Source organism: Anomalospiza imberbis, chromosome 8 (genome assembly GCF_031753505.1).
Source record: "Anomalospiza imberbis isolate Cuckoo-Finch-1a 21T00152 chromosome 8, ASM3175350v1, whole genome shotgun sequence".
In the NCBI taxonomy this organism is placed as follows: Eukaryota; Metazoa; Chordata; class Aves; order Passeriformes; family Viduidae; genus Anomalospiza; species Anomalospiza imberbis.
In genome coordinates this window covers 17,614,948-17,631,452 of record NC_089688.1, presented here as the reverse complement: position 1 = coordinate 17,631,452, position 16,505 = coordinate 17,614,948, and the positions used below count along the sequence as shown (strand labels likewise).

At 37.3% G+C, this 16,505-nt stretch overlaps 1 protein-coding gene across 5 annotated transcripts in view; it reads right to left on the bottom strand.

Moving 5' to 3' along the window:
- Positions 1-16,505, bottom strand: part of MAPK8 (mitogen-activated protein kinase 8) — a 35,217-nt gene that overhangs the window by 6,978 nt on the left and 11,734 nt on the right. For all 5 annotated transcript variants that reach the window (XM_068197563.1, XM_068197564.1, XM_068197559.1 and 2 more), the window contains exons 2-6: positions 12,766-12,932; positions 10,107-10,236; positions 8,813-8,871; positions 8,548-8,686; positions 3,656-3,821 (exon numbers count right to left, since the gene is read on the bottom strand). In XM_068197563.1, the coding sequence (XP_068053664.1) occupies positions 3,656-3,821; positions 8,548-8,686; positions 8,813-8,871; positions 10,107-10,236; positions 12,766-12,887 (616 nt within the window). In that variant the 5' untranslated portion in view covers positions 12,888-12,932. The remainder of the gene's footprint in view (positions 1-3,655; positions 3,822-8,547; positions 8,687-8,812; positions 8,872-10,106; positions 10,237-12,765; positions 12,933-16,505) is intronic.

Genomic DNA, 16,505 nt, shown 5'->3' with positions numbered 1-16,505 from the left:
TAACTACGTAAACTGACCTGTAAAAATATTGCCTATTGAAACAGTTTCCACTTTTTAAGAGAATTACACAGGAATTACAAATTGACATCAAGTATTTCCTAGAAGTCAGATTACCATGCATCTCTCTCTCGCTTTAAATAAAAAGCAAAGAGAATCAGTAAAAGATCACTTAGAATTTTAGAGGATCAGTTAATGACAATGTTAGTATGCTCCTAGATTTTCAGTTTGAATAATTTGTTTTAAAATATGTCTCCAGTTACACTGAAATAACATTTTATACAAAAGAAAAACTTAAAAGCAATTTTTTAAAAATTAAATACGCATTTTCTACATTACCTTAAAATAAATCACTCAGAAGACATAAAGATGCACAAGTTTACTTTGGTAAATTGGTAAGCCAATTTCTTTTGCAGTTACTTTCAGAAGTATTGTTAATTCCATATGCAAAAGTTTTCTTGAAGTCATAACAATGAAATTTTATTAATAATTTTATGTCAAGTATGACACTGGAATTTCAATTAAGCAGATAAGAGGGGGATTTAAGTGACAACATTGGTATAGTAAGAATTTTATGTAAATGTTCTGAAGGAGCTCAACAATGCCAACCAAACAATACTGCTTCTTATTTTTCAACATTCCTTCTCCTTTATTTATTAAAGTTCCTCTAAAATAGTATCTAGATAATATGATAGGAGATCACAGTATTGCATATTAATAGGTCAAAGTTAAGGGCCTTGCTCATTTAAAAACATATTGTCAACACCTTAGTTTAGTGCTCTTTTTCCTTTAATTTTTTTTTCAAATACTTAAGTACATATTATTTGGCTTAGAGACCCAAAGAAGCTAAGTTTTGCATTTGACTTTTAAAATAAAATTTTGAATGTTGACTTTTTGATCTGCAAACAACCTCCTGCCATCACAACCCAGACTATACCCAAATCTCTTGTACTTAGCTTGTGTCCAACATGATAAAGTTACCATTCTTCTGGTATCCCTACAAAACCAAACTTGAGATGTTTTCTGGTGTTTTGATTTGCTGCTTTCATTAAATCAAACAAAGACCTGCCTATTTACAGGTCTCTAACTTTTGTAGCAAGCTGAACCAATGCTAGTGTGAACACTTTTACAAAAGACTAAAATCTCATTACAGATTTGAAAAATACTTAAAAAAATATATTGCTGTCATAAGGAGTCCATTTTATTCTTAAGCCTGTGAAATGAACTTACTGATTTTTATAACTCTAGGAGAAAGAATACCACGTGAAAATTAAGTTTAAACCAAATCTACCTAGTAAGAAATGTAAAAGTAGTTGTTTCATTGTGTTCAAGGCTTTCCTGGTTTTTCAGTGTTGCCTTCCTGATAATCATGGACATAACAGTACATAAGTCTGTTAAGGAGCATGTGCACAAACAGTTCTGGTGTCCTTTAGTTGGCTTCTTAATGTGACAGCCCCAAACATCCTGCGGTAACAAGTTAACTCTATGTATTTGTTTGGGCTCTCTAGTTTTAAAACAACTGAAGATTTTGTACCTGTGTAGTACAGCACCAAAAAAATGTTACCCTGCAGTACATTATCTCAGTCATCAAAATATATATTGCAATCCTCTCACAAGTTCAGCAGAGCACAAACTGCAGGAAACTGCCAGACAACCCTGTAACCATTAGAAAACTATCAATTTTCAATATTTAACTCCACACTAAATAAGTTCACAGTTAGTTTAACTTTGGGTGTAATGGGCTATAATAGGCATTAATACTAACAGGTGAGGCTCCTGGACAGCCCATGGTTCTTACTGTAAGTGCATCCTTGATACCCATCTCCCTGTCATGGCAGCTCCACAAACTCCTTGGCAGAGCAGACTTAACAGCTCACATCAACTGCCTTTTAATGAGAGCAGTACGTATGGAAATGCAATTGTCTTTGGACTCACTCCATACATTTACATTCTCTGCAAGTGCCACTCTCATTTCAGTGACCATGTATTTGGCTTTGGGAAGACGTGGTAGCTTTTCAAATAGAAGTAAATTATTATTTATGATGCACAACACAACTCAGGCTTCCATAAGGAACAGGATTGTCACAAGCTTGACAGGATACTCTAGAACACAATCTATCTAACTCCAGTAGCGGAAAGAATGTTTCACGCTTTTGCAACCCAAAATTACTTACTATTTAAGAGAAAAAATTAAACCGGGTGAGCTTAATCAGAAAACTTCTGACTTTATCAATTCCTTCTGTAAGGCAGCTGCATGACTCACTACTACAGCTTTAGGTACTTTTCTTTAATGTCCCTTAAATAGCCAATATAAAGTCTTTGGGGAAAAAAAGACAAAATTAAATTTGCAAATCTAGAAAACTTTAGGAATTAAATAACTAACTTGCTGTACTCAGGAAAAACAGTCAACCATGGAGGATATTTGAAGAAATGTAGGTTCTCTCATGCACACTAACAATCTAAATAAATAAATATCTGTCTTGCAATAAAGATCTACTCTCATTCCTTTGAGCTGGCTTCTTTCATTGCTAGCACCATTCACACACAGCCTGAAGTCACTTGCTGCAATGGTATGCAGCTGCCAGGCAGGTTTGCAGACTCTATTAGGAATGCTGAAAGGCAGAGCGAGCCCCAGTTGTGTCAGGAGGTGAGGAATCACACCTCACATCCCCAGGAGACAGCTCAAGGCCTCCCTGAAGGCCTGGCCAGCAGGGTTTGAAACACATGGGGTGACCTGTGGGCACTGCCAGCCTGAGGTGTTAACAAGTGAAAGCAGGGAGCTGCCTGACCACGGGACAGCACAGCAGTGCAATGGCAGCAGAACCAGGGCGCTCCAACGGAGCGTCAGCAGCGACATCACACTTGGTTTTCCTAATGGGTGCCACTAGCTGTTTCCTTGAAGGTGCAACGTATTTGATGATGTGTTTCCCTCAAATGACAGATCTTTTTTATTTTCCTGTAGAAGACACTGAGAGGCAGACTGGTCACAGAGCAAGTATGGTGAGGAGGAAGTGTATGCAAAGTAAAATTCCCTTGGAATTTGTCATGGACCTCAAGAATCTGTGATGCATGTACTGCCATCTTGACAGTACTCTCTGTATGCTTGTCTCAAGTATATTACTGAGTTTTTCTTCAGCAACATTAAGAACTTAGTGCAAAAGGCTTAAATTGGGCTGGTTTTAATAAAAAGCAATGCCACAGTAGGTGATCTTGTTTGTCCCTTAGTAGATTTTATGCTCCTTTTCTCCTGCAAGGCCCTACCCAATACAGTTATTTAGCATTGAATTTAGTACACGTATCTACTGAAGAATTACAATTTACATCTTCACCAGGAATAAAGTCAGATGAAAGTATATCGAAATGCATACCACATATTAAGAAAATATATTTCCAGTTCTTCCTGGATGTCATGTAATCTAACAAGGAAGTTATTTAAATTTTTAAACAAACAAGGCCCTTGATTTCTTCTCCTATTAAATGCAAACATTTTCTAATGGGTTGAATTGAATAAACAAATTGGTGTATCCAGAATCTGCATTTTGGTCACAAGACTAATTTATAAAATTTCTACAGCTTGAAAAAAACATTAACATGTAAAATGTGGTGTGCCAAACAAAAAAAAATAAAGCTATGCCAAAGAAAGACTATATTTGCTGACCGTTTTCTTTGTATCCCATCCCTAGGATGACCTCTGGTGCTCTGTAGTAACGAGTCACTACATAAGGCGTCATCATAAAACTAGTTCCTGCAGTTCTGGCCAGTCCAAAGTCAAGAATCTTCAAAGTGCAGTCTGACTTTACTACTATATTACTGGGCTTTAAATCCTTTAAAAAGAAACATCATATATGACTGCTAAGACAAGCAAAAAGTAGCCTGTGGTTCACATTTCAAAAAGATAATATTGCTAACATTAAATCCCATGCACACAACTAGGTTATTGCTATAACTGCAGCTTTTTTTCCCCTTGCATCAATTTATGTGCATTCAGCAGATTACAGAATTAATTCCTTTATTGTGCTTGTAGATTTATATAGCAATTAAAGAAGGAAAATACAACCAGCATTACAAGATATGTTAGCAATGTCTGAAATAAATTGAGGTTAGTAGAAGTGTTAGCTCTCAGGAAAGTCTAGAAACTGCTCACTGGAACAGTAATTATTACTACAATGCAGAACACAAGAAACATGACAATTACTTGATTCAATAATCATCTTGATACAAGAATTATTAGAATTATAATGATTGTAAAAGGTTCATTTGCTAGTTGAGGTTACATTACCTCTTTTGAATCAATATATTTCTCTGAACAAAAATCTCCATGCCCACATGATTTTAGTTTCCAGTGTATTACTTGGTTTTATATTAAGTTTGGCAACCAAACCCAAAAAGGCACCATTGAAAAACTGCCAAAAATTAACACAATCCTTAAATTAAGAGTGGAACATGCTGATATGGCTTCAGATCATTTTGGTTAGCAACATGGTAACTATTCTCTACACCTGAACCCTATTGACAATAGCGCCTTTACAACATTTATTTATACAAACACTACACTGTCTTTCTCTGTCATGACCTCAACAGGACCTTACACACACCCGAATGTCACAGAGTAAATATTACAGAGTAACTTCAGAATAACTTTGCAATCATAAGATCATTCATAGCACATGAGACAACACAGGTAAGACTAAGATACTTCCTGTCCACACTCTACTGAGATTAATGAGAGAAAAACCTGAGATGTGACAAAGGACTACCTCACCTGAGTAGTAATAATTTGATAAGTAGCCCTGTCATTGTTTCTTAAAGACTTAAAGGTGGATTTCTGCCAGATAAAGGTAGCTTTCATTTGTACTTGGATGGCTTTCAGCAATCTCCACATAATGCTAAGAAAACTGCATTAAAGATAGAGAGGAAACAACAAAAAGAGCTCCAGAACAAGAGAATTTTAATGACTAGTTAGAAGTCTTGCATACATACATATTCACACATGCATTTGCACACAAAGACTCTGCAGACAACTTTAGCTTAAAACATTCTCAAATACCACAAATTAATTTAAATTAATTATATAAAGCCTTCTATTATTATTCTATTAATTCTATAAGGCCTTCTGGCCATTTAATATGCATGTTTCAGATTCTGCTACAGTCCTTTTTATTATCAGCTTTATTTCTATGCACTTATTTTTTTCAGGATGTTCACTACAGAATGCCAGATGCATGCTCAGGGTATTAACTACACTCATCCTCCCCAAAGCTGCAGGATTATCACTCAAAATGTTAAGAGATCTTCTCTTTGCTTACCAAATGTTGTCCGTTCTTATTTCTGAACACCATGTAGCTGTCATGAAGCCTAGGATCAAAATTATGAATTGACTTACACTACACTGAAATTCATGCAGAGATGCAAAAACTGCATCTTTTATATGTATCTTCTGTTAAATAAACAGAAACTCAAAAGCTCCTTTGGGAGTGATCAAATTAATTAGGATGGATAAATACAACCAGAACCTATAGCAGAAAATCTTTCACTGAACTTTTGAAATGCAAAATGCCAGTGTTTAAGAAACAGATTCTTGTACAGCCATCTCCCCATTAGCCAGACAAGGAGACAGGGACATCTCTGGAGGGTAATTCATGGCTTCTTGGGGGCTTTTCTCTTTCTAACAGAAGATTTGTGAAGGGCTTCCGTAATTAGGCCCCTTGTTAAGTACTCAAAACTGGGCAGAATTCAATGTTTCAGAGCCTCCATGCGAGACTAATGAGCCACTCTGTGTCCCTCAGAAAGTCAGTGAGGCACAACTTTGCAATGCTGATCACTCATCCTCGGACTATGAAATATAAATGAACGTGTACTTCTATATCGCCTGGAAATTGCTTCTCTGCAAAATGTTTGGAACACAGTAATGTTGATTGGCCAACATCTGTTAAAGTCAGCGCAAAGTTATGGTCAAATATTTACCCATTGATGTGGCAACTAAGTTTGCCCCTACAGCTTCAAGGTGAAGCTTACTAAAACTCTTTGTGTTTGATCTCTGCCTTGTTCCTTGTGCCTCTAGGTTGCTATTAAAATAAACCCACTTATTTTTATGTTAAGTAGTATCCAGTGCCATAAGGCACATAAACAGATTTTTTCGATTTCAGTCATTCAACAAGCTTTGAAAAAATTACTGAGATGCTGAGATTACCACAGCTATGTTAGAAGCTGAAGAACCCAGTTAAAAAACGTGTGAAACTACCAACACCAAAAAAAGCTTAAAGCTTTAGAGATCATTAAAGTAGAATATTAGATTCATAGCCAGAATGTTTCTTGAGCAGCCATAGTAGTGCAGGCTATGTTTAAGAAGTTTCAATAAAGTAATTAGCTTTGGACACTAAGGACTGGTGCTGAGAGCCCAGTAGTGTGGTACAAAGAGTTACCACTGCAGCCACACAGTCTGCGTGACACGTGGTCCTTTGAAGGACATCTTCCTTGTACTCCAAGGTTTTGTTCAGCTTCCTCCACAGAAAAACAAAACTTTGATAATTCACATCTTGAAGCCAAAGGCATAATGCACTCAGGAGGTAAGGCTGTGCCTGAATATCCTCAATTTTCTAACAAAGTCTAAGAAGAAGCTGTCAGCTGAAAATCTACCAGGAAGATACGCAAGTGAAATGTCCTTCAAAAGCATCTGCACATGTCCTTTAAAAGCATTCATGCATACATATGGTGCTATTTACATAGCAATTGTATTTAGTCTCTTTAGGATAGTTTATCCCTGCATGATAGGAAGCATTTCAAAGACTTAACCCATATTTACAGAGGCAGGAATTCTATCCTCAAAGCTGTCTTTACTCTTGCCCAACTACCTAAGTAGTTACTTCTTTTCTATAAATGTAAAACTGTTTATACTTATCCACAACTTCTACAGGATCAATGCCCACTTCAGAGGAGTTCAAACCACCCTGAGGCAAGCACACTTTAGACGCTCCCTTAAGCTTGTGCTAAGATCCACAGAGAGACTGTCTTACTTTACCTACTGTAGCATGTCCAGACAATACAATGTTTTCCAAAACAAAAAAAAAACCTAGGAAAATCCACAGCATTAAACTTGCATACATAAATATTGCAGAGGAAATGTGAAACTGGATGCAAACCATTATTTCAGACCCACATGCACATACATCACAACACCATAGACTGCATATTTTCAGTCATAGGTAATATAGTACCACAACATTAAGTGGAACAATCTAGTTTTGCTGAGCATTCCCAGAACAATGCAAAAGGCCCAAGTGACCTATCTCAAACACCCACAAGTAGACCACGCAGCATCAGGTACAATGCCTGGTTGCAGGCAATGCTTCTCCCTCCCTTGCCCATCTCTTCCAACACAGCAGTTCAGTGAAACTGCATGCAAGAAGGAAGGTTTCACCTTCATTCCCTGAGCTCCTCACTGGAATGAAGCAGCTGACAAGTACTAGAACTAGCTGAGCAAAAGGAAGCAGCATTTGCCCATTCAAGCTGTATTTTCTAATCAAATAATTGTCCCTGTTTCCCTGGGGAAAAGATGGCCCACTGAATAGGAGTGTCAAGACTGCAGATCCAGCCTGCAGACCATTCAACACCCCAGTCACAATGTGGTGGACCACTGACCTGGACAAGCATCCTAACCAAATCCTGTGGCAGTGCACAGAATTGCCATTTGTGATCTGCTTTCCTGTGCATATCATGAGGAAGACTGTACAGTAAGGACTGAAACCATCCCACATCACTAAGGTTAATAAAATCTTTTCTATTGCTTCAGAAATGAAAACTTCTCAAACTCTTTAAAAAAGTCACAATGAAAAATGTAGTAATATAAAAACATAAGCTTCCCATTTCCTAAACCAACAAGATTATACTTTAAAAGTTATAACCAGACAACCTCAAGCAATTTTTAATCTATAAACCATTACATACAAGATGCTCACTTGAACAGGCAACCTTAAATTCAAAATCTCTTGACTAGATTGCAACACACACCATTTAAAAAGCTGTAGTCAGTTTTGCCTGTTAACCATCTGAGTGAATGATTTGTGACACACAGGTGTTATCCAAGTTCCAATGACAAGTCTTTATCATCATCATCTTATCTGGAGATTTCAGATAGTTATTCATTACTCTACTAGTAAATGAGAAGACGTTAAATAGGCAGTTAATGCCAAAGATGGAATTTCAGGTTTGGTTACCAAAACAATAAAGGCAGAGACACTTCCAGATATCCTTTCCTGCCATGGCTACTAAAGTAGAACATTATACAGAATTAGAGGAGGTAATGCAACTCACTGCAAAAGTGTTCAGTTTGCTCTGTGCAGATCATTATCAAATCATTTAAACATTCAAAAGGCTCATTCCAGAATTACCCTGAAAAAAGGTGTGATGATTTTCCTTTCAGTTTTCTCTCCCTGCCAATGGGACAGGCTATGAAACACCCTTCATGCTCCCCATTTCTAACTTCTTTTATCTTTTAAATACTCAAGATAAAACCAGAGCTAAAATGAAAATTATACCATTTAGTTCACTTACCCTATGAATAATCCCAGCTGAATGAAGATGTTTGATACCACACAGCATTTGATAAAGAAGATAGGACATTCGTTCATGGTCCAGCTCCATCTGAATCACTTGGCAGAGATTTGCATCCATGAGCTCCATCACTATGTAGCTTACAAAGGAAAAAAAAAAAAGAATAATCAGATAATATTGCCATTTTACTGTATTCTCTCTTGCTCGTCTTTTCATATGAATATTTTAAAAATAAATTCTCAGCCTTAGCTCAAATTTGACTTACACATCTTGAAATTCTTCCAGGGATTTTTGTGGTGTGAACACATTCAGTAGGCCGATTATCTGCAGGGAGGGGGAGAGGAAGGGTAATTGTAACACAGCAATAACAAAGTTGCAGAGTCAATATTTCAAAACTGGTTACTATTATTCTGATATGAACCTCCTGGTACACACTGAAGAGCAAGATGCTCAGCAGCTCAACCAGGCCTAACATGATGTAAACAGATACAAATGATTTTGAAAGGAGTATTTTTCCTCCACAAATCACATAATCTAAAGACACTCTTGTGTGTTAACAAGATGATATTCAAACCTTAAAACCTAAGGAGATTAGTCACTCTTCCCCCTTCCTCCTACTTTCAGTTTGAAGACCTGGTAAGATTTTTTTTGTATGTGAGGAATAATAAAATTAAAACCTGACCAAGATTCCCTAAAAGATACTACTTTACCACTGACTGAGGTGAAGAAACAACTTCATCCAAACAGAAAAACAGGTTCTTACAGATGCTTTAGGACATTTTACATTAAGAATGGATGGGATGTACAGAAAGAGGCCAAGCTACTACTCATCAAGAATCAGGCAGGCTTGCAATAGTTTATCATCATACAAATTATGCTATTAGGTGGAACATCCTTCAGAGAATCCACATATAAACCAGCCATATGAGAAAAATCACAAAATTTTCCCAAAGTCACGAGACAGAGTAAGTTTCCTATGACACTCTCCCTCCCTAGCAGCCAGGAGAAATTTTATCTTCCTGATGGGGGATTAAAAGAGAAGGTAAAGACAACTGCACACATCTGACTCTGAAGGAAGAAAATGGCCAACACCAGCCTTCTGCAGTTCAACTCCAATAAATTTATCACCTATTTGCTTCCCATATCTGTGATCTTTTCTACTGCACAGCTTCATAAATACTGGACAGTTACTGTTGTCACAACATAAGTTTCTAAACTCATTTATGCACCAGGGGGGAAAAAAGGAATTACAGCCTATTTCTTTTTTCTCCTATGTGTCTAGCAGCAGGATGCACTTACCAACCATGGTACTCTTATTTGACAGCTGCTTGTAAATTTCAGCAATATAAAACTGACTCTCTTGCTGAGTTTGAACGGGGGTACTTAAAGACTGGGCAGGTATTAAAACTAGTCAATAACAGCTCTTCTGCAAGACCCTTCTGTATTTATCATGGAGATACAACTATGCAATGGAAATCTCTGAAGTCACTTTCCAGACTTTTACAAAGGATAACCTTCCAGTTAATTCTTCAAGATCCGAAGCAGGACACTGCACTCACATTTTTGTGATTAACGCACTTCATAAGAACAAGCTCTCTGTAGGCTCTTTTAGCGTGGGTTTGGTTCTGAAACGGTCGGCTTAACTTCTTGATTGCAACATTCCGCTCAAGGATGGCATCATAAGCTGCACTGTAAATAAAATAACATTATTACATCTCTAGTGTCAAGGTCCTTTAAGCTGTGGCAATTGCAAACATTTTCAGCTACTGTATATCGTGTCTGCAGAAACCCCAAATTTTCAGTGTTATCCAGCTTTAGGAATGGGATACAGCAAAGTGCTCTTGTATGCTGAGTGATTCAAAATTTAAAAATATTTCTCAGCTTCAGAGCATTAACACATGATAATCTCTATAATATAATGCAATGTTTCTGCTTCCAAAGATATTGAGTTCTTGCCACTCACTGGCACTCAAGAACAGACAATCTACAAAAGATCCAAAACACCTGAAACATAAAAAGCACATCAATTTTACATAAAACCTTCACACTAAAAGGAAGAAGGCAGGAAAAGTAGGTTATGAAAAGGTCCCATGCTTTCAATTATTTAGTTGCTTAATATCCTGATGACAATAACAGCATCAAAGTAAAGACAAAAAATTGTTAAGAAAGCTTTAACCTCGAGATGTCACTGGCTTTAACTTGGTGAAAAAGAATAACATTTTGTTTGCAGACTAATGCCAACATTGTCATACAATTCAGTAACACAGACTGTTTAACTGATGAAAACTGTTATTGGAGACAACTCCCTTATATATCACATTTCCAGGACAGGAAGGCATGGCTTGTTTTTCCTCTAAGAGCTAATAGAACAGCTGACTGCCATGCAGACTCAGGAAATATTTATCAGTTACTAAAAAAATCTCAGCAGGGAAAATATTATTTTCTTCTCTCTTCTCAAGAATGGTACTCAAATCTAATGAAGAATATCTGCCAGTAAACAGTAGCATCTCTTAAATCCAACTCACTACTTTAAGAAGTGGATTGCCTATGTAGTAAGTAGGCTTGAATGATTTCTAATTTATCATCAACAAAACCTCTAGACACTACTAAAGAAAAAAATGGGACCAACTTGTACTAGTAACTTTCTTTAATGTAAATTTTCCACTATATCTGGAATTCCCCCACCTGTACCAAAGATAAGGATTATTTGAGGAAAGGTGGCCAACATGGGACTCCTGTCCTAGTATTTAAACTTCTGCATTCCCTGTACATAACAGCAGCCTAGAGCCTGTTTCAGTATCAGGCCATCTTCTTAACAGTCCTCCAAATCAAGCTGGATCAGTTACAACAACAACAAAAAAGAAACAAATACAAACCATCACCACTTACAACAAAAACTCCAATCCAAAGAATTGCACTGCATGGAGATACATGGGCAAGAATTAACCACAGGCCTCATCAGTGTAAGCTGCGATTTAACTAAAAAGGCTTCAATTACACCACTAGCAGCAATTACAGAATGGCCCTAGAGTAATTACATGGTCAGTTTTGAGATCTCTGCTCTAGGAAGGGCAATAAATTTGGAAAACAGGCAGTAGTTAACATATGACTGGCCATCAGAAGGACAGTAATAACAGCTAAAGCTTTTATTGGCATTTCTATAGCAACTAAACAAACTAGTCAAGCAACTGTCTATATCCTCAGTATGTTAACACATATGCAAATAAAATTCAGATTGGTTATTTTGTTGCTGCTAGTTAACACCAGTAATCTTAATGCCAGAAATTACAATTTCAAAAACAACTCTTTCTAGCATTCTTTCTTCAAATTTCCATTTGCACTTATTACACTGTTTTATTAATACTGCTAAAATATAAACATGAATTAAAAACCCACCAATACCATGTATTCTCTTTACACTGATCAAGAACAGGATCAAGGTAGTAAAGAGGTGACAGAATTGAGATTACACTCTCCCCTAACTTTCTCTTCCTTGATGTTTCGTATTTTTATGTACCTGGTTTACATCTTAAGAGTTACAATAAACTGCAAAATTGGCAAGGTCCTGTGATATTTACATCTTTCTCAAACATTCAAAAAAGCTTCCAGGAAGGTAAAGCCAACATTTCTCTTTGAGGCAATGGCACTACACAGGAAACCGTGCTTACAAGCAGCTACTTGTCAACAACTTAAATCAACTGGACACTTTTCAGTCCACCCAGTAGAGCTCTCACTCAAAGAATGACAGTGGCAGGTCATACTTTCCCAAACTGCATCAGGTACTTCCATATGACAACCATCATGCTCACCCAAATGCTCACTCACTGGTATCAAGGACTACTCAGACTGTGAAACAAACTCCTAACAAACTTCAAGAAGTGCGAATATTTACAAGCAGCAAATATTATACAGAGTATTTCTGGCTTTTGTTTCACTGCAAGCAGTGTGGTTTAGGATTAGGATTAATTTCTTTATCCCCCATTAATTTACAGGACTCAGCACAACTGGCTGAATTTGCACAGAAGGACATCAATTCTAAAGCTAAACAGGTGAAAAAGCAACAGCAAGCGCTTGCTGAGGAAACATGTTCAGCAGCTGCCATTGCTGTTTTGCCTGTAAAAGGTAATTGTCCACACTCCTGGCTCTGTAACATACAATACTTCAAAAAACTATGTTAAGGAAACCTAAAGGTACATTTAAATTTTAAAGAAACCTTACCATACTATCCCTTGTGCTCCTGATCCTATTGGTTTCAAATTCTGATACCGTTTCAATACGGTGAAAGTTGAGTCTCCAATTTCAACGCTGTAGAAATTGTTGTCACGCTTGCTCCTGCTCATGACGGCAACTTGGTTAGTTCACTTCATCCGAATTTTCCTTCTGGCCTATGAAGACATAAAATTGGAAAAACTAAGATGTTGCAACTATATGTAACCTGACATAAGGCAAAACTCCTTTTAAGACACATAAGACACTTCCCAAGTAAGTCCCAAGTACACATATAAGTTATTTTCTATTGGCAGCCTGCAGTCAATCAAGATAAGGATATGTCAAAACTGAATTGTAAGATATTCCTGTGTGGTTACTACTTCTTCATATTGCCCTAAGCACTATTTATCCAAGGAAGCACAACAAAAATGTAGGAATTAAAAGTAACACTACATCCAGAGTGAAATCCCCTAAGGGATCTGCAAGGCTGGATGTAAGTTTTATTCTGAATTCACTAACAGTAACCACAGTTCAACAGTTCTTCAGGAGACTTCAGGTGGTCAACAACTTCCACTCCTCAGTTCTGTACAGCCTGGTACAGCTGTAAAAACAAACATGGATGCCTTGAACATAATGCTCCATGAAAATGCAAGTAGCATTTATCTATGAAAGTATCATGGCTAATCTTAAAAAGTACGCACGTTTATAAATTGTTTCACTGACACTTCTTCCTCCACACGTGAATAATACCAAGAATGAAGTCTGACCAAAAGTCTTCATCCAACTTTAAAATAAGCATGTTTAAAATAATAAAGAAACCATGTCTAGCATTGTTCGTATCCAAATATGCATATATTTACCATTTGCTTCTGCTTAAAGAAAGGTGTGTACCTTTAGCATGGCTCAACAAGACTGTTCTTTATAAACTTGCTGACTTCAAGATACCTGGAAGACAGCATAATGCTGTATTTCAACACTAAATTTTGTCTCTAATACAGAAAACATTCAATTTATTAATCAAGATACAGGACAATGTATGGACAGTATATGTTGAAAATGTTTTTCCAGTACAGCCTTAATATACTGGAGAAACACATGGGTTTGGGATAGAAAGGTACAATAGGAACAAGAAGAGCTAATTCTTTGCTCATATAGCTTTCAATTTAAAAGCCCTACTGAAGGTGCATTAAAAACCTTAAAAATGGTCAGATTAAAAACAACCCCAAAAAAACAACAAAACACAAAAACTTGCAGTGAAAAATTATATAAACAATAGAAATATATTTGGCAAACTTGTCTCTGTAGTGTGTATAAATTGATTGCTTTAGAAGGCAGAGAGAGATGGCTTGATACTCATTCCAGACCCTGTTTCATTCAATGCTTTTTACACACACAATACCACTGGTCAGTGCTCTAAAGGGGCCTGCAGAGTAAGAGAGCTTGAACTCTGAAGAGCAGGCTCTGAAGTGCAATGACCGTAAGGTGTTAGGAGCAGAGCTGGCACCAGCGTGGCTCCATCGAGGCTCACAGCTGTGCAGAGCCCGTGGGACAGATGGTCACCAGGCCTGGACCCACCGTGTCGTTCTGGCTGCACTTGGCAATCTCAAATCTTACTTTTAAAAATCAGTCCAGGCTCAGCTACACTAAGACTCCAAGAAGTTTAGCTGAAACAGCATGCAACTAAAAATTTGCTCAGCTCATGGGCCCCTGATTAAGCACAGCAAATTTATGTATCCACAGTTAGAAATTCATTAGAAAACTATGTGCTCTCCCCAAGATATCGGAGTATTTACCTTCTGCACAGCACCACCATGAAACAGTATTTTCTTGGCTATGACACCTGCTAGCCTTCACATCAAATACAGACCAACACAGAGCTTTTGAAATTGGAGATCACTTTGAAAACAATGCATAATTATGCTCAAGGTTACTTCGCCTAGGCAGTGACCTGAATGCATGCATTCCAGGCATACAGAGGAACAGAAATGGAACAGGTCTTGTGAAGAAAGCCTCTCTCACTTTAAATAAGAGCACAAAATATTTCACAACCTCTTTTGCATTTTCCATCACTAGAGATACTGACAATGAACATGAAAGCTTCAAAGGTTGCATTAAAAACTGACAAAAACCATACATTTGAGAGGCGTCTCTTTCTGTTCAGACAAAGAAACGGAACCCCAGCAATAATTTTCCCACTAGGGATATGGAAATAGAATAAGCCAGAATATTGCCAACATAAAGGGTGGATAAACATTTGCTCTGTATAGCTCAGACTCTAAGACTGCTCTTAATGCTATAATGCATAACATTTTACTGTAGGAGTATCCTTTCATGTAAGAAATTATATATACTCAGCTTATTTCTACTTCAGTGAAGAAGTACAGCTGAGAAGATATTTTTCATACCCCAGTACCCTGAAATGCAATAAAACATAAGGAATGAGAAAAACCAGAGATGGGAACAACCATCATTAACTACAAGTTTTGCATTAAATCAGACTTGGTTTTCATGATCAGGACTTCTAAAGCAATCCTCTCCTAAACAAGCAAGCATCAAGTGGACTAAGTCTTGGAAGAAACTTTGGATGCTAAGCCAGCAAACAGTCTTTAGGGCAAGACATGTCTGAGGAACAACAGAAACACCAACTAACAACCATCTGTCTACATGTGCTGGCACAACTGTTCTACAGGGAAAGATTACTACAGGCGCTGCTCAGAAGTAGGACTGACAAAAATTGAAGACTATGACAGAGAGATGCAGAAATGGAAGAAGGCAATTTTAAAATAAAACAATTACATATATTAACACATTAAACAGTAATATAATCAACATAAGCTACCTATGAATGATGATTCAATAACTCCATTCAGAAGGCATCTAACACCATGAAAATGAATGTTCTGTAGGAATCTGTGGTTGACCTACAAAAATCCAACACGTCTTCAAGTACGTGCTAGTTTGCTACTGAATGCAAAACAAATGGACAGTGTATACAAAGCTCTTGCATTAATGAATTTTATTTAATTTGTGAAAATACAGTTCACACATAGCTGATTTGTATGCATCATGTGTTTTTGAATGCTTGTCTAATTTTCAGCTGTCATGTTTAAAAGTTTCTGGACACCTGCTAAATGGATAGTGCAAACAGAGCCTAGTTTTCACATATGCTTGCTTCAAAGGCTCAAATTTAGAAAACAGAAGAATTGTTTCTAAAGGTAGCTTCATAGCTTATTCAGTTAGTCTCAGAAGTAATAATGGTTTTAATGTTTTGTTTGTCCATGCTGCCCTCAAAACTGAACATTGTATTTTGCAATACTTCCACCTCTGTTAAATATTAATGCAGATAAAGCATTTGGAAAAAGGAATTAACATTAGCTGGGTGAAAACTGCAGCAAGATATTATTAAGCCATTACAAATGCCAAAGATGTCTAAAACCCTGAAGCTTTTTCTAAAATTGAATATTCTCACTGATGACTCTAGGATTTGCATGGCTTTCAAGTTACACTTTCACAGATCAGATGGTTTTAAGCTGAACAACCTCCACACAGTTGCCTGAACTACTCCTAATGCCGCGGTGTGTTTAGGGAGGCCCCCAGCTGCTGTGCCCTGGCCGTGGCAGTGCCGCTCCCCACAGCCCCTGCACGCCAGCATTACACAGAACCCTGCCCTGCTCACACCATGCACAGGACAAGTGGCACAGCACAAACTGAAAGTCTACAGCTCTGATCTCAGGCTGCAACTATTAAAC